Below are 27748 nucleotides of genomic sequence, written 5' to 3'. Positions count from 1 at the left end.
GGGGCACTCATCATCAACGGACCCCCTTACGCCCCCGCAGTTTATGTTACACGTATATTTTACGTAGTCGTGCAATTGCGGTGCACCCCCCCGCCCGAATGGGTCACCGCGACACGGGAGAGTATATATACATATTGTACGCGTATAAATAAATTCTGTGGTCCCGCGAGGTCAGGTATATATGGTATATTGTACACACAAGGACCGCGACATACGAACACACACACGCACGCACACCCGAACGCACACGGTGCTAACTGTACTACGTTATACATTTATCGTGGCTATAATCCTATATTGGAATCGGTTGGGAGAAAACTTTCAAATGCTCGTCAATTATTGTTTCGTTTGTAATAGGAGACCGCGCGGGCATTCGGACGGGCAGTGCAGTGTGTTCGGACGGCTGTGTTAACTAGCTTATACCAATACGGGAACATGTCGGCGAGTCAGATTATTATGTTGTCTGTGTCGTCGTTCTAAAAATGTAAATCAACTGTAAACGGCCGGAGCGAGTGTAGTGGGCATCGTTAGCGTCTGGCTTTTTTACGAAAAAAAAAAAATAAAAATAATAACAAAGAAGAAAAAATGGTGAGATACATATAAAAATCATTTCCTATATATACTTATCGCACCTTTTGAAAACCATAATTTTAGATATATTTGTACGTAGGACCTTTGACTTATTTCCGACAATACGCTGTAGTATATAGTACCACATGTCAAAAACCCAGTGTTGTAAAGAACTAGGGTGTTTTGGGCCCGAGTGTTCGGTAACACTCTGAAGTTTATATGTTTGATTGAATTTTACGCTTTTAATTGCTATTGAATTCCATTTGTTTCGATTTTACTTGCATGTAGACATTATGTTGAATTGTAATCTGTAACACACTTTTAATTCGGAAAAATAAATATAGAAGTGCGTAGTGTTAAAACGAAATAATTACACATTTTGTGAGGAATATAATGTGCTATGTGAAAAAAAAATAGATATGACAGTTATATTTGACAAATACACGTAGGTACTTATAATGTTTTTACATTTTTAATGCACCTATTTAAACTTAATTTTTAAGAATAATTGCTTAAAAAATTTTTTTAAAGTGTTCTTTACAACACTGTAACAAAATCCATAGAAAGTCCTTTCTGATCATTCAAAATTATTAGATACTATTGTAAAAATATTCTTATAAAGTTGTTTGTATAATGAGTTATTTGTAGATATCTTAAATTTGATTTTTAAAATACATCAGTTACGTTTTTATTTCTGTTTGAAAATATATGAAAATTTCTAATACCTAAGTAAAATACGATGTATTAATATACTTTTTTTATAAAGCCATGAGATTAACGATTCGAAGGATTTTAATAACAATATATTGGAACAAATGAATAAAAATGTATACAAAAAGGCATAGTGAATAAATTAAACATTTTTAGTATCGTAAAATAGTGGCGTGTAAATGAGAAGGGATCATGGGGATTCTATTAGCTCGTAGGTACCTATACTACCTATAAGTGTAATTCCTATAAAATTCTTAAATTTTAATCATTTTAATGTATTAACAATTCGTATCTTAATTATTGCCTGATACAATTTCAAACCCTCCCCAACAATTTCTTTAGTACCTATGTCATATTTATTTATTGTATAACATGAGCTTAATTACTAAATGCACATTTCAAAACATTAGTATTTTAAAAGTATTTTATACAGCTACCTCTACACAGCATTTATAATCTTTTGTATTAGGTTTGACAGTTATACTATAATTGTAGCTTAATTTAATTCTGTTTTTTAATTCAATTATGTTAAAAGTTACAAATGTTTTAGATCAGGTTAAAAATTTAAAAAAAGGGGGATGGAGTAGGAAACTACTCCGCTGTACAGTAGATGTTGAGCGTATCTCGTCATCGAGTAAGTCACTGTAAAGTATATATTATGTTAAATTCGAGCCTAATGATAAATCATTGAATAGGTACGAAAAACGATTCTGAGCGAAGGTGGTCTGTCAGCCTATTAATAATATATACCTAAGTATATTTTAGGATAATATATTTGTATTGCTATTATAGAAAATTATTTTACTATTATAGTAATAGGTAGAATAATACCGTAGAACGACGTGAATAGGTTTGTGGTACAAATAGGCAATAAAATAAAATTAATCTAAATGTTTTAAAAATGTCATAGTATATATAAAATATGATGATATACGCAAAAGTGGTAGAAATACGATTGAGAACGCTTATTTTTTATAATTTCACGCAAAGTTGCCAAATATATATATATATATATTATTAATATCGGTGGGATTATAATATAACTCATTGTTTTTATCATTTTATTGTTTAATTATTTAAATTTTTGAATAACTTTCTGTAATAATTTATACATGAGTTTGACTTGAATTTTTAAATTTTATTATCAGAATACGAAATACTCAAATACATATACGATACACTATATATAGACATACAGTTACGTTGCAAAGAATTTGGTTCTCAATAGTACTGTTTTTAGAGTCGGTGGTTATTCCATTGTTCCATTTCGAGCGTTCTCAATAGTACGTCAAAAAAGGCAAAACTTTCTCAATAGCATTGTAACCGCAAAAGTTTCAAATCCACGCGAAAAATATTTTTGAATGACAACGAAATAAGATAATAGATTTTGAAAAAACTGTTGTTTTGTGTTAAAATTCCAGTTTTCAAAAAATTTTTTTTTCGTTTTATCCAATTACTAAGAAAAGTTGATAATAGAATTTTTTTACTTTTGTTCTTTTTAATCCATCAATGTGACAACAAGTTTCATTTTTTTTATCGGAAAATATACTGAATTAGAAAATTTGATTCATTTTTTTCCGCTATAATAAGCGTCTCTAGATATCATTGTAAGATTAATAAAAAAATATTCTAATATATTTCAGAATCGTTTCAAAACTTTATTAAATTATTAACAAATTCTAATCTTTTAGATTCGGTATTAGGCAAATATATAAGTATTTAAGTTTACAAGTAGAATACAATATACATGTATTTTTTCCTTCATAATTGTATTAAAGTATTATGCGCTGACGTTAAGAGTATGATAAAACACAATTAATTAAAGCAGACAATGGGCTACGGAGCTCTTTCTCATGAAAAACAAATCAACGTTAGTTTATCGCCGTGGGCGGTTGCTTAATAAAACGGTTATTAAGTTTATTCAATTTCAATTTTTAATTATGGTTAATATAGCAAATTGATTTGATTACTTATTAGCTCAATATATAACATACGATATGTGTGTTTTTTACTAACTTAAATAAATGTGATTAGTGAATACCTAAATAAAATAAAAGATATAATTTAAATAATATTTTCAATACCAGAGATCAACACAATTTAAACCCATAATAATCTAAAACAATGGTTGTTTTTAAAACCATAATATAATATGGTATAGTTACATGATTTGATCCTATATTAGAATTTCACGGTGAAAGCCATTAAGTTTGGTATTTTTATAACATTTGTTTTCCGTCCTAAATATTTAATGCAACGTCACTAATAATGTACTTAAATTGTATGTTACAAAATTTAAGCGATTCGATGTCGCATACCTATTTAACGTACCTAGGAAAACGTGTGCTGTACTTTATTTTGGATTTAGCGGATTAACGCGAATGTACATAAATAGTTTTTAATTAGAAAACGAATGTTTACAATCTGTCAATCTGTGTACCTACAACCTACTCTTAATATAATACGTATTAATATGTTATATTTTAACACTAAGATAAAACGCAGGAATGCTTTTGAGTGTTCATTGATTTGACTTCAAACTGCGTATGGGTTATGTGAAATAACGTAGGGAAAATCGGTTGGATATAACATTACTTATTTTTTATTTTCAGTTTTGTACCATCCGATTTTTCAATGCTAATTTTGGGATGGTCCTTTTTATATAATATATCATCAAATATGCACTACACGTACAATTTTTAGTATACGTACTAATAAACACATTATGAACAACTACTAAGTGGTGTATTATCAAATTAATCATTTTCAACGATTAACGTTGTATTGTGATAGCGTATATAATTATTATTAATGTTGTATTAATAATATTTTATTACGTCTACCTTGCTATGGTATTCTAATTAAACATGTGATATTCTGTTTTTTATTTTTAAATTTCTCCATTGAAAAATATCTTAATGACTACGTCATCATTATAATATAGCATGACCCTTGCTTTTCATTTTAATCATTCATTTAACATCAATTATTTTCTAAGAATTGTGCAACAGTGAGATACATTATTTGATTGTTTCAAATTTTGTCGTACACATAATACTTCCGGTTGCATTTATTATATGCTTGGAAAAACATATTTTGAAACCCATACATTCGCTTATTAATAAGTCATTAATGCACGAATGTTATTGAGTGTATTCCACATCTAATGGATTTTTTTTTTATGTATTTATGGTACTAAAACAACAAGAAATATACTAAAACCATCAGTTATTTGATTACAGACTGCCACGAACACCGGATATGCATTTATGGTATTTGCATTCTCGATATTATGGATGTCCCGCACAGAAGCTGAAAGTTTTTTGCAAGACTTTCAGCCGTGTACCTTCAATCCTCTGTGTTCATGCACTAAGTCATACGACAGTTTGGGTGAAGTGCATTGTGTCGATGTGTACTTTCCGCGCATACCACCGGCTATCAACCGATCTAGGTTGTCAACACTTCATCTCAGGAACAATGACTTGGACAGCATAGAGCCTTACTTCCTCGTCAACACTGGTAAATTGTTCCGTTCGGAGTTAGTTAACTATCACACACGTACTCAATTAGTCGTTTATGTTAAATTGATTGACGTTATGGTCAATTTTACTAAATAAACCAGGGCTTAAATTGCTATATAAAATTAGATACCATTGATACCAATAATCACTCTTCCAGGAGTTGAAAATTTAAGTAAATGAGTCATCACTTATTGTTACGTATTGATATTGTGGTAATCGATAAATATTTATTTAGATAAGTGCCTATTTCAAATTTAATATTAACCGTTAATCATTTGAAAACCACAATTATTTTTTTGGTTATTGGTAAGTGGTTAAAACTAGTCTTAAATGTATAGGTACTTATTTTTAAATTATTTTTAGGAACATTTTTTTCTAAATTTTTTTTTTTGGTTATTTACACGATATATTCGTTTGTATACGTCCAATTAGTGAATTGTTGGTAAAACTGTTCTTCGAATCTTCAGTCTTCACAATATCATTACTCTCCAAAATTGACAAAACTATCAAACTAATATGGTTACTATTTTTTTAGTTTCTGCTAACACTTTTTTTTATGAACTATCTAAACATTGCTAACTTAAACGAAGTACCTAACTTGTATAGGACAATCGAAGTAAATTTACTATTTATACTCATGTCAATATAAACCTCAATAATTGTAATTTTAACAATTTAATAATTCTTTTTTTTGTTTTATTTTCTTATTATTATAATTACCAACATTATGTAATTATTTTTAATTAACGTTAAAATATATTCACAATTTATCATTGAGTTTAGATGACAAAATATTATGTGGCAAAACTTTGAAAAAACTTATTGAAAAATATTTTAGTAGATATATTAAATCACGGAAATTAAAAAAATTGATCGTCTATTGTTCAAAAAATATTTTTACAATTTTTTAATAAGAAGTATACCTATTACATTTTATTTAAATTTAACAACCTATTTAAGTTTTGTAAAATAAGCTTAAACGATAATGAAGTATGTTTGACAGAAAGGTTTAATAGAAACTGAGAAGCCATCATCCACTGATGACACTCCTGAAATTAAAAGTCTATAAAAACAAAATGAATCATTGAATAACATCTTATGAACTAATGAGTACCTGTGCAGTGTGCATGTACGTAAAAATATAATCTATAATACAGTTATATATTTTAGGTCTTTACAAGATGACAATTCAAGACAATCCATTGCCAAATTTAAACGATGATTCATTATATGGATTAGAGCATTCATTATGGGAACTGGAATTAATTAATACTTATTTAAACTACGTTCCAAGTCGGGCAATACGAATATTATTAAAATTGAAAGTACTCAATTTGTCAGGTATGCAATTCAATGTAAACAAATTTAACACCCACTGTGATTTATAAAATTATTTATTAACTATAACCCTATTGTTATTATTATTCTAGGTAATCAAATATCAGAGATAAAGATGGGCGATTGGAATGGACTGGAGAATACTCTTAAAGTTTTAAAACTTGCAAACAACGCACTTACATATTTGCCACACAGGGCTTTTGATGGCCTCGGGTTGTTAGAAAATCTTGATTTGTCGGGTAATATGATTTCGGAAATACATGTAAATGCATTTCAAGACGGTCCATTGCAACTATTCAGACTCAATTTAGCTGATAATTTGTTGAAATATATTCCATACATTCATTTATCGTCATCAGCGATGAAGTAAGCTTAATGATTTTTATATAAATTGACAGTTGCTCATATATTATTAGTAATTATTATTTAGTTTAATATCAGTGAGACGCTGTTTATTGTTTTAATCCATAAAAGAAAATGTTTAAATGAATTGTAGCATTTTTTAATAGGCCTTTTTAAAAGAAACATATTTGCTATCATTTATTGTTAAATTGCTAACTACCGAACACTATTAATATATTATACATTATTGTGTGTGTATATATAATATATATATATTAACGTTTAAATATATATACGTAATTTATATTTATAATTATTGAAAATTAATGTTTTATAGATTTCTGAAGTATTTAGATGTTAGTTACAATTTAATTGAAAGTACAAAAGGGCCATTATTATCAGTAACATCACGTGGTGGTGGAAGACAGAAGTTTCTTCTAGACGAATTACATTTGGAATTCAATCACATAAAAGTTTTAGAAAAACAAAGTTTGCAGAATTTTGAATCTATAAATAAAACATACTTTAATGGAAATCCAATAACACATATTCAAGTGAATACAAATTTGATATTTTATTATATAAATTATAAATATATGTGCTATTTTTTCTGTAACACGTTGTTTGTACTTTTACATTTTGTATAATATGTGCTACTAAAAACATAATTATTTGAAATTTAAATAATTTAGTAAACGTAGAAAATTCTTATTCGAATATACTAGTGTTAAACTGTAAATAAATAATGAAAGTCTAAAAATACGTGAAATTAAAATTCACGTAAACTATTTACTGAAATTGCATACGAAAATTACCAATTCAATTATACAATATAAAAATATGCACTATTTAACTAAATACCATTTTAAGAATTTAAATTATATAATTGTAAAATAAAAGATACTTGTTTGATATTTTTTAAATTGTACTGTGTATTGGCCAATTAAATAATTGTCAGTTTTTTAGGACGGAGCATTTCAAAATACTAAAATTCGAGAAATATTTATGGTCGATTGTGAAATTTATAACGTATCATCTGAAGCGTTTAAAGGCCTTGAAACATATTTGCATACATTGGACGTGTCAAACAATAACATCACAGAATTTCCTATTAGGAAGTTACAGCAAAATTTTAACGTGCTTATGAAACTAGGACTTGGAGATAATAAGATAAAAAATGTATTTCCTATTCATATTAATGAGGTAACAGAAAAAATTATAAAATCAAATGACAAGAAAAAAACAAACGACAAGACCGTAGTTTACGAGGATAATAAACATATTGCTCAAGAAAAAGATAACAACTATCATGAATTTTATTCTTTGCAAGATTTCGATTTCTCTGGTTGGAATAATGGTCCGCTTCAAATTAAAACTATTAATGGGTATGTGAAAATAACATTAATTTTACAAATTTAACACAATTAAATTGTAGTAATACTTAGTTTACTATCGTAAAATTGTGTTTCAGTTTTAAATATCTTCGCCGGCTTTCTCTGTCAAAGATGACCACATCATTTTTAGAACCAGAAATGTTTATGAATTTTACTATTGATATGGAGGAACTTCAGATCATAGGGTCAGATATAAAAGCAATCAGAGCACATGCATTTAAGCATGTCCACGGACTAAAATATTTAGATTTGTCTGAAAATATGATAAGCACATTAGATTCTGATGCATTTAAAGAGGTTATAAAAATACATTTTTTTTAAATTAAAATTATTATAAAATTATTCCAAGTAAAAATTATTTTTACAACATAGATTGGACATTCACTACAATACCTCAAAATGTCACACGCTTTCGCATCTACGTTTAAACCAGTACCAGCGGAAGCTTTTCGATATTTGAGCAATTTGAAATATTTGGAATTAAACAATAATCATATGCAATATCTTCGAGAATCGAGTTTTCACTCTCAAACAAATTTAAGGACGTTAAAGATACAAGATTGCATGTTAGAAACTTTGCACAAAGGGACATTTCAAGTAGATATATATACTATTTTATAATTAAATAGTTCAAGTTTTTGATAATTTCGAATTTTTTAGGGTGGACAAGGAGGAAGTCATAATCAACTAGAGGAAATATACATGTCATTCAACTTTTTAAAAAAAATTGAAGAAGGATCTTTTGACGATTTATCATCATTAGGAAAGATTCATTTGGACGGAAATCGAATAAATCGCATTGAAAGGCATGCTTTTACTAATTTGGAGCGTTTAAGATGGTTAATTTTAAGAGGGAATCAGATTGAAAAGTTGGAAATAGAAGCATTTCAAAATTTACCTCGTTTACAAGAACTCGATTTAGCTTATAACTATATTAAACACATGGACTTTACATTCTTAGATCAAGTAAAATAAAAATAAACTCAATTAACCATAATTTTTATTTACTACATTTTATACTACTTTTTAGGTTGGAATGCTTTCATATTTCCATATGAACGTTAGTCATAATCTCTTATCAAAACTATCATCCAATTACAATGCTTCTACAAAGGATCTATATATACAATCAAATATTAGGGTAAATTTAAAAAATGAAAAATGGTTTTGTTGTTCATTATGATTTATTTTTTATTTTTAGGTTTTAGATATTTCGCATAATAACATTAGAAATATAGAAGACAAATATTTCTCTCCAATGGAGTCAAGCCTAAGTTATTTGCACATGTCTTTTAATAATCTATATCAAGTGTCTAGAAATGTGTTTGGTAACTTATACAATCTTATATGGCTAGATCTTGGACATAATAATATCGTCGAAGTTGGATTTGATTCCTTTAAAGGATCAAAAAGACTACAAGTTTTCATAATATCTCATAATCATTTAGCAGATTTACCTAATGATTTGTTTAAAGGATTTACTGAACTTCGATTAGTTGATTTTTCATACAATAAACTCCGAGTGTTGCCCGACATGTTTTTCAGCGAAGATAACTTAGAGATATTAAATATGGCTCATAACGAATTGTCTCGTATGCCTGTTTTGTCATTTAGCACACATTCTGCGGGAATTGTGTGTGATATGGATTTATCTTTCAACGCAATAACCGCATTACCTGTTTTTGAAATGTTTTCTAGGTTTAAAGTAAGTATATCTTAAGTTAATCTTATCTTTATTATCAAGAGTTAAATTAATCATTACGTTTATTTATATTTTTTTAGTCATTAAAACGGTTAAATCTTGCTGGTAATCGTTTGGTACATCTTGAAGATTCAAATTTTGCGAGTTTAATTCGTTTAACTTACCTTGACTTAAGTCATAACGATGCATTAAGTTTTGAAAATAGAGGTCGTATGTTTTTAGGCCTCGAACAGTCACTTCAACATCTTAGGCTTAAAAATATCTCTTTAACATTCGTGAGTGTTTATATTATATTTCTTTTATTAGTGTATATCAGTGCCGTAGCCAGGGCTTTTTTCGGGGGAGGGGTGATCACTTTTTGTAAAATATTACAATTTAAGATTTTTATAGCGATTTATATAGACCATTAAAAATTAAAATAATTTTTAAATTTTCTTGATATTTCCTAGGGGGGGTGGGTGCAGCCCCCTGGCTACGCCACTGGTATATATAATAATATGTAATTTTATATTTTTGCAGATACCAGAATTGCCACTACCATCTCTTATAAATTTAGATTTATCTGGAAACCATATAGCGTCTATTGGACCAGATAGAGCTTCTAATTTATCATCATTGCGGAATTTAGATTTGAGTCATAATGAGTTGATTGGATTTCCATCTATCATGATGAATTTACCAGATCTTAACAACCTTAATTTATCAAATAATCATATTTATGATTTGAATAACAGCACTTTAAATATTGGCGTTCAAAAGTTGATTACTTTAGATCTGAGTTACATGCCATTAGTGTCATTTGAAGTTAGAAAAATTATTTAAAAAAATTGCTATATTTATTTTCATTACTATAATATGTATTATTTTTCAGACCGGCGCTTTAAATAAAATGACATCTTTACAAACGCTAGTAATGAGTACATTTGTTGGTATTAAGGATTTCAATATTCCTTCTGTAATTTCTGACATTCATACTCTTAGAAATTTAAATATTAAAGTAAGTATTGGTTATTAGTAGTAGAGGTACATATTATATTAAACCGGCACTCCATAAAACTATTAAAATTACTACGGAAAATTAATAAATTTAAGTAAATGCAAATAATATTTTCTGTTTTTTTTTTTTAAAATTATTAAGGATTTTCTGGAATTGTATTAATGGTTAAAGCTCTTTAATCAAGTGTTTTAAGCATGTAAATAGGGATTGAACTATTACTTCTATTACTTTTGGTAATTGTTATACATATAATTTAGTGGCTTATTAAAATCATAAAAAAGGTCATCAGTTTCATATTATACTAAATTGATATTTTATAAATACCGATGTGAGTATAATAATTATAATAATTAGGACAAACATAATAATCGAATTTTTAAATTTTGTTATCTACTTTTGGTTTAGCTGATGCATACATGTTGTAAACAAAGCGTATGCATAATTAAATATGATACACTGTTTATATTATAGCTAGTTTGTAATTAATTGTAGCTATAATAAGTATAATATAGTCTTTTCCTATACCTAATCGATTTTACTTTAACTAATACATTTATTTACATACTGTATAGGAAATCAGATAGGTAGTGTGCATACTTCATATTATATGGTATTAACAAATTTAGTTATTAATGACGAACTGTACGACTGTATTTAAATTATTTTAACGGTGTAGTCTTATTTGGTTCCAGGTTGATAAACTATCACGAATGGGGAAAGAATTAATCGGTTTATTTCCATATAAACTAAGAAACTTCACGATTAGTGGAAAAGCTTTACACGGTCTTGTATTAAATAATGTATTTCAGGTAAAGATTTGAGCGATTGTTAACTTTATGACTTATAAGTTTAATTAAATAAATAGAAAATTATTTTTAGGGTCTGAGATATCCAAATTTGAATTTGACAATTTTCAATACTAGCTTGGACACGATATCAAATGAAGTTTTTCGACACATGGGGACTGTGAGAAATATTAGTTTAGATATCCGAAATAATTCATTGAAGTCAATAGGAAATCCATCCACTAATACTTCACCAAATCATCATGGTCAAACATTTTTAACTTCGCTAAAAGTATCTGGAAACCCGTGGACTTGTGATTGTAATATTGGGTAATTTTGCAATTTTTGTCACGATTAATTTGCATTATTGTGTAAACTGTGTAAACCTTACAAAATAATAAAATATTAATATACCTATATGATATATAAAATATGTATAGGTCATAATTTTTGACCACCAGTGAAGTTAAAAAAGTTTGTGTAGAAGAAGAGACATTTCGTTAAGAAGTCTGTTTTGCATTTAAAAGTTGCATTTTTGTGTAACATAATAATATTATGAAGTGATAATGTTGTGCTGTGTACAAAAGTATTAAATATTTCTTGTTGGATTGGATTAACGAAGTGACTAAATAGGCTTAAAGTTTAATTTTGGAGAAAGATGACGCCATCGTTGTAACATAGATACAGAATGTATTTTAAGTATTTGTTAGCGTGTAATGAATTAACACGTATAAAATAAAGAAATATATTTTTTTCTTTTTTTTGGAATTCTATTTTATTGATTCGTAATCATGCGTGCAATAATATAAGTATATGCAAATTTATATACAATAATTAGGTACATTAAGATTCTGATACTTCGAGCCACAACCAGTGCAGTTAATCTTAAATCATATTTCGAATTTTAATTTCTTTTGAACGAACCTATGTTTTTTTTTGACATTTAAAAAATTTAGTTTTATTGAATTTTTAATGAGTTGAGCTTTTTGTATAGCTTTGTCTGTTTATATTATGTTTTCAGTTGGATGGAAGTCTGGCATCGTAAGAAACGTCAATTTTTGTGCAATCACGAAGATCCGTCAACAGCGCCTTCGAATAGATACAGAGACGTTGAACACTATTCAACTAGTAAATCTACGTGTCTCATCAGTGACGAAGATCTTGAGATAGCTGCTTGTGCAGATAGGAAAAAACCACTAGCCGAAGCTTTTAAAAATGACATTGAATGTGGATGGGGAGCAGCTGGTAAATGCCAATTGCATTTGGCAATTATTATTTCTGTTGTAATGGCATACATAATTATGATATAACTCCCATAACACAACTAACGAAAAAAAAATCTCACGGGATTAGGCACTAATAACATGCGTTGAAATATTATAATAAATATAAAATTATTAATATTTATTTTTCAAATAGTTTTTATAAATCAATTTTATGAATTTGTGAGTATCACAAAATCAAAGAAAATATTCTAACATAGCTAAATCTAGATTTTTTGTGAACCTGATCTACCTATGCATTTCGCTGTATTTAACTTTAATATTGGGGGTTTTTTTTTATGACATTGGCTTCGTATGAACCATGAAGACATGAAGTAACACATTTTATCATATTTACTATTAATGGTACTTAATGTTTACTGTAGATATGATCTAATACAATTAATAAAACATAAAGGAAACTTTTAATTTGCTATGTAGAATAATATACCTAGGTATTATTATGATTGATTAATAAGTTATTTGACATATGTTAATATTCTAAGTAAATTAAACAAAATATACTAAGTTAATTTAAATAGAATTAAATAATGTTGTGAAATATAGATATAAAAACATAATTTCCTATAGTTATATGAAGTAAATCGTCGCTTTTTAAATTTGCGTAGTATGGTACTTTCAACTTATCGTATTTTTAGAATTTATCGTTAAACAAATTAACAATAATAATAATGTAACAAATCGGATTTTGATGGTAATATATTTTAAGTAATAAAATTGATTGATTTTTAATTAAAAGCTGTATACTTACTTGAAAAAATTCTCAAAGCTAATACAAATAATACATAATATTATGCACTAATCAATCAGTGGGTATTCCTGTAAAAAGCTTTTTATTCAGTATAATTTAGATTTTTTTTAGGCGTATTTTCCTATAGATTAGTCGTATAATTTTTATGGGATTAATAACATAATATGTGTATACAAAATTAGTTTTATGTTGAAGTAGATATCGTCACAACAAGCATTTTGTACTATAAAACAGTTAAATTTATTTATTTTTATTTGTACTAATATGTTTTTATAATTTTTAAAATAACGATAAATTATACTTGTTATTAATTTCGTTATATATTCAGAAAAATGCAATCATTTGTTCTTAAAAAAACTAATTCTATACCTAAACTTAATAATATAATATACTCTTAAGTAAACTGCTATACTTAAATCTGTTCATATTAATTTCTAAAACAAATCGCTCATTTATTATATTAAAATTATTATTTATAATTTAATGTATTTATTTATCATAAAAAATTTTGCATTATATCGCAATCACATGAATTTTTTTTTTTATAATTTAAAAATTCATTTTATTTTTAATGAGTGATGTTTACCATTCACTAGTATTCAACTAATTTTCATTATATATATTATATAATAATACTATTAAGGTTAGTTTTATTTATCAGCTTGTATTTATTTAAATTAAATACGTATTATTTAACCATTTATTCCTTTAAAATTGTTTTGCTAGTTTAAATTTAATGTTTTAATCAAATAATATTATTTTATATTGGTCGATAATAATATTGCACATGTAATCCTTAAAGTATGTTATTAAAGAATGAGGTATAGCAATGAAAATGTGATTTATGACGTATTTTAGACTCCCCTCAGAGATCACCGCCATTTTACATCTAACCAAATATGAGATATGTATTTAATTAACAATATTGGTCATGGACGGAGTTAATTATTAAAGGTTTTGTTTACTTAAAAATTAAATTTATTACTTCAGTCTATTAAATTCCATGTCACGATTAAATCATTTAGTAAGATGATAAAATATATAGTTTTTACATTAAAAAAATGTTTAATATCTAGAACCTTTGTTACAATAGCGCTACGTTTTAATCTTAAGCAAATAAATAAAAACCAATTGTTGTATGATTTTATTTATTTTGATGAACTGGAAGCATTTTTAAAATACAATATATTGTACTACAGATTTAATAGCTATCTGTTAATAAACTATATTATTGTAAGCAAATAAATGTTTATAAGTAAGACTTTGTTACATATTATACTTAAAATAAAAATACGAGTAAATAAATAATTCTTATTCAGTACAAAGAAACAAACACTTTTTAAAATGTAATCAGAAAATATAAATAATATTTGCATTTATGTTGTTAGTGTATTTAAATTAAAATATGTGACAAAAATTTCAATAACCTTATTATTTTGACATTTTAAAAGGTATTGTTGTTAACATATTTGAAATATTAATTTTTCCGGTTTCTCCAAGTATTAACTATTAACGTTATAGAATAAATTGTGATAATTCTTCGCCTATATTTTCTGTGGAAAAATACAGAAATTAATTTTTCATTAGGTAGTTAAAATAGTGAGATATTACAATTATTTAAATCATAATATTATAACTTTCAAGTGTACAAATGGGAGTAGACCGTTTAGACGAATCGACACAAAATGCGGTCTGTTTGGTAAAATAGTTATATAATATATACCATTTGGGTGAGTGTTTATTCCGCTGAAACATTGTTTAGGCGAATAAATGTGAATAGGTTTATAGATAAATTATTATATACACTTTATAGTAATGTAATGAATATTTTCGATTAAAAAACAAAAGTAATAAAATTAAATCATATACAATAAATAATAATGAAATCTGACTTATTTAAAAGCACATCACCATAGTACGTAATAAACTAATAACTAATAGTATAGTAACGCAAAGCCAATAATGAATTTATTCTCACTTGCGCATCATCTACGTGCTATATCGCTCTCGCAAGTAAAAATAATTTCACTCGCCCAAACGGCATAAAATATAAAATCCGCCCAAACTATTAATGCTATTAATTAGGGCTATTAATGTTTTGGTCAATATTATATTATGACAGTCGCCCAAACGATCACTGCCCGTAAAAATGAAGCTTACCATAATCTTATATTCAATCCTGGGATCTAAGACTTGATCTTCGTAGTATGATCTACCATTTGGTAAGTGATTGCTCGGTTCAACGCTCCAGGTGTCAACGGTGTCATCGCTACAACAGCAGATTGATAAAATTGACATTATTTAAATATTGCAATAAAAACAGTTTTAATTTTGTTACTTATTCGTTTTCATTGAATTTATTTTCGAATAATGTTTGAAAATGTTGTAATAGTTTGGCATATCTTCTTGTGATTGGTCTGGATTTGAATCTATAGACGAGTCTTTGTGTACAGATTTCTTAAACAAAGCCATCCGATATCTTAACAAAGTGTCCAGGTCGTTTGCCCCATCCACGTTGCGCTTGCCGTGAGCTGTAAGAAATACAAATCAATTTATTTTGCTATAAAATTGATTTTTATCAATTAAATTTAATGATTAATTATATGATTATAATTTACCTCCCCAGCACGAATGACCATAATTTAAGCATGCTGCTGTAACAAAAAAAGGTCACTTAATGATACATTATAAGTATAACGCAGGTGCCGAGATCAAATTTAACAGTCGACATTTATTTCATATATAAATTCCGATCGATTAATATTTTGTTTGTTTAATTTTTATTTTATAAATTTTTTTCCGAATCTATTCAAACAATTTTAAAAAGTCTTTTTATAACTGCTTAAAAATGCTATACACATTATTTGATCTCGAAATTAAAATATACATAAGTCAACAATTTATCAAGTAAATCACGTGATTACTTTTAAACCGTGATCAATGTGAAATATAGTATATACACTATAAAAAATATAATATAATTTATACTTAACAATATATAATATAATAATAATAAATATAAAATACTAATACTAAATAATTAAAATACATTATTGATATTAAAAGCTGTTATTAATCATAAAATATTATTTAATTTTTTGATAATAATATATGCAATTTAATAAGATTTAGTATTAGAGGAAGTACATTAGTTTCGATTATGGGACACGTGTTTTAAAATTGAAAAGCAACGTTTCAATATCAATCAGAGCTCGAGATTTACACAAAAATGATTTAATTTTTTTTTAAATGTATGTTAGCTTATATTTATTAGTAAATTTTTTTTAAAAATTGTTTTCAATATATTTCAAAGTGTAATGGAAAATACAAACTGTTTAAAGTATAATTTGTATTTAATTTAAAATTTATAAAGCTTATAATTAATTTAGTTTAAATAATATATTGGTAATAATTAGACTATAGCCTATAGGACATACGTATAGGACACAGGTATTAGGTACATTGTAGCATTGCTCTCTAAAATTATTTTCAACGTGGAACATTATTATTACCTAATTATTAAAAGTTGTGGCACACTTTTCATAAATATTTTGTATACTTCTAGATAACAAGTACTTTAAGATCTGAGACAACAAATGCCGTAAATCAAATAAATATTTAAGTATTTTAAGTAAAATATTTGTATTTCCCCCCCACCCCCCCAAAAAAAAAACTATGAATGGAGTAATTTCTCATTACAAATATTAATATATTCGGAAAATAATAGTAAATTTTCAAACGCTTAACTGAGTTTGTTTTACAAGTTAATTAATATTAGAAAGTTAATTGCCATATTATTATTATTTTTAACTTTGTTTAACAATGAAATTTGTAGAATAAAACTGATTTTAAAGCAGGATGCCAAATTAATAATTTTACTTTGAAATTAAAATTAAAAGTTTATTTTCAATTTTTGTTTTGTTTTTTTGTGATTTAAAATTGAACAAAAATTATTATTATATTAAACATTCTTATGTAAATGTGGACAGAGGTGCTTTGAGATGAATGCAAAAAAGTATTATAAATTTATTTCCAAAAAAAATAAAAGGTTGTTTTTCATGAAATATTGAATATGTCAGGGTTGAAATATATTTTTACATTGACACATTGTACAAATAGTGAAATTAAAGGAGATACTTTTTTAGATTTTGAGTGGAGCATGAAATGTATTGGTTTTACGATGATGTTTTTTCTTTTATTTGTGTGCCTGTCATCACGTTTAAAAACAGACAATTTGCTTCAATCTTCAACATTGTGGGTTATTTTTGGTATAAAATGTGATATAGTTGGTACTTTGAAGAGTCAAAAATAGAAAAATGTCTTTTAAATCGATTTTGTCTTTTTTTTTGTATTTCATAAAGGAATGTGGATTGGTAGAGACATGAAACTTTAACAAAATAATTATATTAACATTTTTTAGATTTTAAAATACTTTTTCTTTTTTTAAAGACTTTTAAATTTTTATTTTAAGTTTCAATATGTGTTGTTTTTGGTCAACATTAGTTTAGCCCACAGAATTAATAAAATCATAATTTAAATATAATATGTAACATTAACCATTCTTAGAAATAGACACTAATTAACCATTCTCCTTTCGCTCTGATTTCTATTATTTTTGTTTGTAATATATATAATATATATACAATGATTTATCGTCGAGTTAAAATTGTATATATGCATTATATTGAACTACTCAATAATGATGTATATAATAAAGTTACTATTCAACAAACATAATTTCTAATTAATGATAAACTATTTAAATGGTTGTGTATCTATTTTATAATTTAAAATACTGTAATTGATTAATTAAAATAAATAAATGGTGAGTAAAATAAGTCAATAAAAATCAGAATCATAATAATATCAACATTCATCGTAATTAATATGATTTACCTCCTTTAATGAATTCATAATATTAATAACTAGAGTTATTAACTAATAAAAAAGTCGAGTGCATTTCCTTGTACAACGACTGGTTATTTATATATTTTTACGCCAAAAAATACCTTCTAACCATTTTAGTATTTTGCAAAAAACTATTATTATCTTTTTGTAGAAAATGTTTTATTATGTTACATGCTATTTGTATTATTTGACTATTAAAAAGGTTTTATAGTAGGAAAACTTATACAAGTTCTAAGTTTTTTTTAGAGATAAATCGTTAAAATTTTTTTTGTAATCATATTACTTTATTGTTATTCTTAATGTTAATACATAATAAAGAATACTGTAATATTTTAGTATTATATGGGTATCTATTTTTTTTTCATATTCAAAATCCTAAACAACATTTTTTAAAAATGTATTCATGTCAAAATTAGACAATAGAAAAATTTAATAAACTATATAGAATAAAATCTTTTTAATAAAATTTACGTACATTTATTTACTATCAAAAAAACGTAGTTGTTTTTCAAGATTTTTGTACAAAACCAAACAAACAGTTTAGAAATAATATGTTATTTTTAAAATATATTTTCATTATTATTAATGTTAACATGTACCTATATATAGTTCATAAGCAAACATTTAATCTTATTTATGTAATTACATTTTAGTTACACAATTTCTTCTATGTCTTGTATTTGAAGCTACAAAATAACTATACTAGTTTTGGGCGATTTTATATCAGCAATTATTATTTGTTTGGCTATCTGTAAAACTACTTATGCTTCTGACATTATAGATAGAATACACATTAGAACATTACCGGTGTACCTACTAACGTGTAAACATTTGTATTATCACTCAAATATTTAACTACATTTTATAAAATAATACTAGAGATATACCAGTGCTGTATGTTTTCTTCAAATAATTCGTTACATCACGTTTAATAAATATATGAGCAATACACCAATAATATTTATGTTGTAAATAAAATTATATTAGTACTAGGTTGGTATCTTAAAAATTATTTTAATTAATTCAATTCTATTTTGTTTGACTATTATAGCTAATAAACTTTGTATCGCTGTAGTTTTTCTTCTTCTTCTTTTTTATTTATTTCTTAATATATACATACAATATAACACAAATATAAAGAATATATTTACTCTTTTAAACCTAAACTTGTGATGCAGAAGAGTGTTATTTTGCGAAATCCAATAATACAAAATGAAAAAACAATTTATCTATGGTTATAAAATACACGGTTGTATGTTAATTGATTTCACACCTAGAAGAAACGAGCAAAGCTATATCATCAATAATATATAATACTCGTATTCGTATATATGTCATAACATCATTTTATAACAGTTTTTAAAACACAAGCTTATATTTTTAGATGGACTTTATCATTCGTATTTAAATGTTAACTCGACCATTTATTATTTTTTTTTTTTTTTGTAAAAGAATTAGCCGTACTTAATAGTGTAGATTTATTTGTTAAATGTTAAAATTGAATAAGGTATAAGTACAACAAGATTAATCAACACAAAATCTATTTTAAGAGATGTTCGTTCATCCAAATCGTCATCTTACGATAACCTAACCTCTTTTTTTCAGATTCAACGCCACTAATGAAATTTACTTTTGTACGATTTTACTTAACGACTAAAAATACATACCAATGTATTGACAAAGATAAATCACATAAATAAATATGAAGCCTCACGTAATCTAATATAATTAATTACAATATGTTCTTAATAATACATTTTTATTTTCATGAAAAATATGAAAAAAAACCTTTTAAATAGGTAAATATAATGTCACTGATCTACAATATTAATGTTTATCTGTACAATAAGAAATAGCATTTAAATTTATACTTGTATTATAGTACGTTCATTTATTTAATCGATAATCGTAATGAATGTAATTTTAGATTTAATAAAAAGTTAAAATCTTATAATCAAGGTGCATAAAAATTGTATTTTATACGATTTCACATTAAAAATTGTATCTATTTAATACTCGTATGCATATTATATATGAAACAAATTTTGCTTTATATTTCCACTAATTCAAAATGGGTTTTTATTTTAAGTGTTTTCATTTAGATAAACAAAGTAAAATCTAAGAATTAAATTTAAGTTTATTTTTACCAAAAACCCACGGTTATAAAAATATGAACATCACACTTTCTTAAATGTTTACTGAAGGGACTTAGTCACTATAATAGTGATACACTGTGTCACTATAGTGTTATTAACAATAATAATTATAATATAAGTAAATCATTTTATTATATATTTTTAAAATAAAAACTTGAAAGTAAAAATACAGTATAAAAATGAATTATGGTAAATAGATTAACACTCTTTGGTATAAATGTACGGCTTAATGCATAATAATTATAGTAAAACATAATATTTATTTATTAAAAATAATAATAATAATAATAAGAAATAAAATATAATTCTTTATTGTATATTTTACAAAAAAAATACATAACATATCTCAATAACTCATATTTGTAAATTTAGTAAAATAAAAAGGTGTCAATAATATGTAAATAGTGTCAATTAAAAAAAGATAAACGTCAAATAGTGATATAGTGATATCAGAACATTTGTATTTAAGTTTTGTTCTGCGATTTAGTTTATGATTGTAAAATTGTTTCTACGGTGCAGTGATCGAAACTCTTTAAGAAAACGTGTCAATATCATTAAAATTGCATAGTACATTTCGGGTTTTTTTCTTACCTCCATAATAAAATTCGAAATCTTCAGCATTCATTAGCTGGCTCTGATGGCCTGTACCTACAGTACACCAAAATTTTAGTTTTTTAAAACTCTTAGTTCTATCATCTTTTTTTTTAGTATATTTAGGAATATTTTTTTAAAATATTTATATACACTTCGTATAAGGAAACATATTTGGTTATTTTAAATGTTTATACTTCACGCATCACGCTTGATATAAAAGTCAATGCTCTTATTATTAATTATTATTCATTTTTAACGAAATTAAGAATGAACAAACATTTAACTAGTTTTAATGGTTTCAAATAATTATAAAAATTAGATTTATACGTGTAAATTGATATATTTTTAGAGTTGCAAAAGTTTATCAACACATTTTTTTTTTTGAAAAAAAAAACCATATGCACTTACATCATACACAAAATAAGTATAAAATGGAAATTTTTTGTTGCTAAAAATAATATATATATATTGTTGTTTCTCCATGAACAAACTTAGATGTTTTTTAAATGTTGAAATGTTGATCCTAAAAGTTTATTTAGATTTAATGCTGTAATCTATTTCACCACAGTGGGACTCGTATGTTTTAATTATGGTTGTCGACAAAGTCCCTTAAGACTGTGCAATGTAAGTACGCTTATAAAAACGTTTATAATTTATTGTTATTAACACTACTTTTTTTTTTTATTCATAATAATATTATAATTGAGAAATTAGAATATTATATAAATATTAAATTGATAATTTATAATATTATAATTTAACTTAAAAAATATATATAGCATCTTAGGAAGAAAGGCGCGTTTTTATTATAATCAAAAAAGAATATCCAAAATTATTTTACAGTCTCCGAATCCTAAATGTAAAAATAAAGACATACATACAAATTGATTTATGTAAAAAGATAGGAGTGTATATAATAGAAGAGTTAGATTAGAGGTGTTATAGATGATTGGCTAATGACTTCTTATTTATGTAGTATGATGAGTTATAGGAAATACAGACTAAAAACGATCAGAAAGTAGGTGTATTTAGGGAAAATATGTTTGTGCTTTTTCTTTTATTTATTGTTTAGTAAAATAAACAGCCAAATAGTGTATGCTATATATCAGAATATATTTTATTACTACTTAAACGATCCTGTATGTAAAAATTATTTTAAAAATTTAAATATATTTTAACAACATGTATGTATTTTTTTGATATATTTTTAGATTTCGTGCATTTTTAATTTATATGCCTAAAGATTTTTTTGAAATGTAGCGTTATAAAAATTAAAAATTGTTTTTATATTTTAAGAAATATCATATAATTGTTTGATTTTCACATTGAATGTTTAAACTTGCCGGTTGTTATAATCCATTAACATTTTTTTTAAATTATTGTTAATGTATTTTTTATGTTTGGTACATCTGTTCAAAAATTATCATTCAATATTAAACTTTGGTCTTAAAATATATAACTATGAGAGAGCTAATTTTTATTTTAAAGTATGAATAGATTGTGGTGTTTATTTGATAGTCATATTAGCATGAATATTTAGTTTGTTTTTAGTCGTATATAATAATCAATAATAATTGATAATAAATAATAATATATAACAATTATCTAAAAACTTATGATCTAATTGAAAAAATACCTTTTATGTCATTTAACGAAATATAAGTGGGAAATAACGAAAATTTTGAAGATTATAAAGTTGGGTGGCTCAGTGGGCAGTTTAGAGACTACGTTTGGTTCTATATGAATTCACGACTAATAAGAAAGAGTTGAGAAGTCGGGATTTCAAAAGTTGAAAAATGTATAAAATATTTAATTAATTATGCAAGAAAAATCTGGAAAACCATTACTATTGTAGTTGTTGCATGCCGATTTGATTGGAAAGGCGTGTAGTTACTGAAAATATTTTTTATAAATAAATATGCATGGTTGTGGCACGCGGTGTAAACATATGTTTTGTGTAACTTTTTAACTATCATGTGTCATAGATTTATTCAAGATTATTATTATTATTGGTGGGGTGGTACAGATGGTAGTAGATATTATACTACTATAAGTCATGTTTATGGTTTAGAAAATTTTAAATTAATAACTATCTATTTATTAGACTAAATGATTATTGTACATTTGTGTTGATACTAAACTTATTGTCAATCCCACGAAATTGAAAGAAAAATGGACGAATCTAAAGAACATCTGAAGTAAAAGTAGTTGTATAAACTTGTAGTATATAAATATAAAAATAAAAATAATTTTAACAGATTATTATATTTTTATACACAGTGAAATAACTCTACCAATTTCATTATGAAAACATATTAATCTAATATTATTATATTAAAGTGGATTTTTAAAATTAAAGTATTTAATGCTTATAATATTTTGTATGAACTTAACGTAATGTAATTAATAAGTTTATGTTTTATAGAATAGCAAATGCGTGATATTGATTGATATAGTTTAACAAAACTATTTTTATAAAATAAACTACATTTTTTTTTTGGTTTACTTATTATAAACATTTATTTATAACATAAGAAAAAATTTAAAAGAGAGAGAATGAAACAGAGAGATTGTTTATTTCAAATTGGTACTAAATAAAAAATTGCTTGTGATAAAAATGAATGATTTATTTATCTATAGTGAAAACGATTTTTATCGACTTCAGACGTGAACTACTGAAAGTCAAGAAACTTATGAAAAGTTATTACGTATTTGTATTTATCAGTCATGTTTAAGAATAAATCTTATTACATTAAAAAATGTATATAATATATTTTATTATAGGCTTATTGAAGGCCGTATATTATTTACTTTACCAATCTAGAATTTCATTAAATAATCTACCTTTGTGTAAAATCATTTAATTTAATACAAATTAATTCTCCATTATTATTTTGATAAATTCGGGAAGTCTTACACACATATTAATCGTCATAAATTTTTTTTAAAACATATGATCATACTATGATTTATAATGTATAGTAGTCAGTGTTATTGTAACTAAACGACAGTTAATAATTTTACGAAATATTAATTATTTTTTAATAATTATTGATTATATTAATATAATAATTAATGATTGTTAGTGTTGAATAAAGTCAAAATAAATATAATGATATATAATGATACAAAATAATCAATAATAAAAAAAAAGAATTTATAGTTGTATTAGTTGAACTTCGTATTATTTTTTAGATTAATAAATATTGTAAAAAATTATACTATACATATTATTCTTATCTATTAATATATTTTGACTATTATTCAAAGTATTTCTGTTATTCTGTTTATTATTATGGCTTTCAAATGCATAATATATATAGATACTAATTACAACCCTATCTTAAACTGAACACAGAATTGAGTAGTGTTAAAGAAGTGACGATTGTGTCTGCCTCTGAAACTTCATGGATTTTTATCTCTTATCTTTATTCGTAGCATATTATGGTTATTTAATATTTGTATTCGGAGACAACGGTGGCCATTGGAGGGATTTACATAAATATTTATTTATACCTATTAAGATTATGAATGTATGGTTAACAAATAGGTACACGTTTGACAAGAGATACACGCGGGAGTTAATGAACACTATTAATTAAACGACTAAACTGATGGCAATGATGATTTTATTGGCGGTGAAGATTAAATTTGGACCAATGTAATGATTCTACTAAATTAGTAAATAGGTATAGTAGGTACTTTATTGAACTAAAAATTAAATAAAAAATTTAAGTTTTTAGTTTAAAATAATTGTTTATGTATTGTTTATATTATATTACAACAACTTTTAGATAAACATTACGATATTTTAATGGATAGATTATTCAGGCACCCACGGTCTTTATCCTATCAGTAGTTTCTGACTCTGGTTCACGTAAATAGTATGATAAATAACTAATTCGTTAAATTTATAAAAATTAAGTTAATGGATTTAATGCTATCAATATTAGCTTGCACTTTTGAAGAATAAGTTGTACATCTACTTTGTTTTATTAAACTCCGACGATCTATCTAATTGTACTTTAGTTCAACCATTTTAATTGTGTACAATTGTATGTCAAAACTTTCAAACTCATTGTAAACTATACTATTTAGTATTTGGCCTTTTAAATTGCAACTGTTTTAGAATAGCCATACAGAATTTTGACGAACGTATTAACCTGACATTCATGGAATGCTTTGGATTATATAGGGATTTGAACTTTGAAACAAAAAAATCTGTTATGTAACGCTTAAATGATTAAAATATTCGTATTCATTTTAAAAATGAAATAGTTTAAACTTCAAACTTTTAAAATACTAAAAAAAAAAAAATTATCTCCCACAATAGAGTAAAAATGTCTGATTTTGGCTGATCCCGAATTCCCGACTGATCATTGTTTGTAATTTTTTAATATTTATTGTTTAGAAATAACACATAATACGGTTGTTATTCCTTATATTGTTCACTGATCTTGAATAAAATACATGTATTTAATCATTGTGTAATCATTCTAACAAAATCAATAATATTTAACACTAATTAAATTCCTTAATGTATGTATAAGTGGATACCTTTGTTTAATTCAGTTAGAGTACAATTGCTAATATTTAATAATAAGGCCGAAAACATGCATTTATTGTCATTCTTGTAATTTAGTTACTTTTTGGTCAACATTTTGCATAGGTATTTTTAATCACACAATATTTCTGTGGAAAATTAATTATTGGTTGTTTAAAACAGTTATCTTAAATTCAGATGAACATAATTAAGCATCTCTATAATAGGTATGTGTTAAATTATAAACAATATTTTAAATAGAAATATTACAACCATTAAATTTATTTAATAATTTAATTTGTAAAAAATTATTAATTATAACGTGTATGTAATGAAATAATATATTTTATACAGCAAAAATTCTGGTTTTCGGGAGAAAATATTATAAATATTTAATACATTTTTCAATTAAAATACACATTATGTATAATGCGTTTATTGTAATATGTAGTATTTTGTAAACTATATTATTTAGAAAATAAAAATAAAAATGATTTTATGAACTACAAAAATATTAGTTTCTATTATATTTTATTATGAATATTCTAGATTATATTTTCTGAACAATTTAATCGATGTTTTTTGATTAAATTTTTTAGGAGTTTTTGACATATTAATGGATTTTCGTTAATCAATCATTCTATAATATTTTACAGCACATAAATCAAAAATTTGGGCAGGTATTTAAATGTTTAAGCTCATGTAATAGCTTTAATATACTTATTATTTGTCTGTGATGGAGAAATGTCTTTTCGTTTAATAAGAAGGATAACATTTTATATTAGTTGTTATTTGTTCAAGTTGAACAAGTAGTTAAATAGTACATTTTGTACGTTTATTAAAAAATAAAACTAAGTTCTTAGTTTAAACTTAATCCAGATGTAATAATAATGTTTATTATGAATTATTTTAGTTTTACAATATTTAATGTTTAAAACATTAAATATTATCTATTTTAAGTCAGTATTATGCATGATATTTAATCATCGTAAATGTTTATTAAAATTGTGTTATGAATGTCGAGTAAATATTATGATTTATATATTTATGAATTAATAAGGTACTTTTTACTAAAAAGGACTTGGTTGTGTGCATTTAGTGTGTGAAATTTAATGTTAGTTAAATTTTAGTGATTAGGTTATGAAAATAAATATAATATCGTTTTTATTGTTCAGTACACAAAAAAAAAAATTTTATTTGTTTTTAATCTACTTGATATACCTGAATCCTAGTTCTAACATAATATTTGAAATATATTACTCTATAATTGAGTTTTGTTCAAATAAGTTTTGTAATAATTTTTAAAAACAAAAATACCCATACGTGTTAATACATAATAATATTATTAAAATAAAAATATTATATAAATTAGAGTTTTTATTTTATAACTAAGGATTTCGATATTTATAAAGTATGTTATTGGAATAAATATGCATATCTAATTAAAATAATATTTAAGGTATCGTTGAATTATAAATAATATTTAATATATAATTGACAAGTTTTATTAATTTTTGAATGTGTATGATCTAATATATCGTATAAAAATTGTTATTATTTAATACTGCCACAAATAATACTTTAATGTGTTAAGTTACAAATATATTTTTAAAGGAGTTATGTTAATAGTTTAATTTAAGAAAAAAATTCTTATGTTCTATAATTATTACTACTGTTTAATAATATATCTCGATTTAATTACATTTATTTATTATGTATAGATTATACAACATGTATGCACTATATCTGTATAATAATATTATTTTAATTTTAATGGTGACTAAACTAAATTTACTTCTCGCTTCTTGTTATAACGAAAAAAAAATAATAATAAATGTACCTACTTAATAATTAGTAAATAAACACGTTTACCTCCTTGTTTGCAATCAGATTTTTCCACAGCCCAAATAATCAACACGAAAACATATATTTTAACGAAAGACTTGTGCATTTTGTGTTCTTTGGTACTGATGTATTTTCCTCACCTGTTGCTCATACACACTCTGGGAGGTAAGTTTACCTACGGCTGCCACACGTTAACTGAGGCAGTCAAAAGAGTTTACCCTGCATTTGTATCCCATTTTATACCGAAAAGGTGCATGGATGGTTAGGTGCTTATACATAAAAACACACTCCTACGCAATGATTAAGTA

At 25.0% G+C, this 27748-nt stretch overlaps 2 protein-coding genes across 5 annotated transcripts; one reads left to right on the top strand and one right to left on the bottom strand.

Moving 5' to 3' along the window:
- The first annotated feature begins 346 nt into the window (after positions 1–346).
- On the top strand, positions 347–14773 carry LOC132929247 (chaoptin). The gene is made up of 17 exons (XM_060994446.1): positions 347–588; positions 4524–4800; positions 5973–6143; positions 6233–6506; positions 6820–7036; positions 7449–7867; positions 7954–8173; positions 8249–8473; positions 8537–8842; positions 8907–9017; positions 9078–9581; positions 9659–9853; positions 10098–10382; positions 10450–10575; positions 11268–11384; positions 11455–11690; positions 12382–14773. The coding sequence occupies exons 1-17, from the start codon at positions 586–588 to the stop codon at positions 12668–12670; spliced, it is 3975 nt and encodes a 1324-aa protein (XP_060850429.1). The 5' UTR covers positions 347–585; the 3' UTR covers positions 12671–14773.
- LOC132929248 (uncharacterized) lies at positions 14764–27644 on the bottom strand. Of its 4 annotated transcripts, none has more exons than XM_060994447.1 (6): positions 27468–27644; positions 21050–21106; positions 16013–16048; positions 15733–15925; positions 15555–15663; positions 14764–14947 (listed from the first exon to the last, which is right to left on the bottom strand). In XM_060994447.1, exons 1-6 carry the CDS (start codon positions 27544–27546, stop codon positions 14939–14941), a joined length of 483 nt encoding a protein of 160 aa, XP_060850430.1. In that variant the 5' UTR covers positions 27547–27644; the 3' UTR covers positions 14764–14938. The 4 variants fall into 4 exon arrangements, with proteins under 4 accessions (XP_060850430.1, XP_060850431.1, XP_060850432.1 ...); XM_060994448.1 differs by having other exon boundaries at positions 16013–16045; XM_060994449.1 differs by lacking the exon at positions 21050–21106.
- Positions 27645–27748: the final 104 nt, after the last annotated feature.

Source organism: Rhopalosiphum padi, chromosome 4 (genome assembly GCF_020882245.1).
Source record: "Rhopalosiphum padi isolate XX-2018 chromosome 4, ASM2088224v1, whole genome shotgun sequence".
Lineage (NCBI taxonomy): Eukaryota > Metazoa > Arthropoda > Insecta > Hemiptera > Aphididae > Rhopalosiphum > Rhopalosiphum padi.
This window is presented reverse-complemented; position numbering and strand designations above follow the sequence as displayed.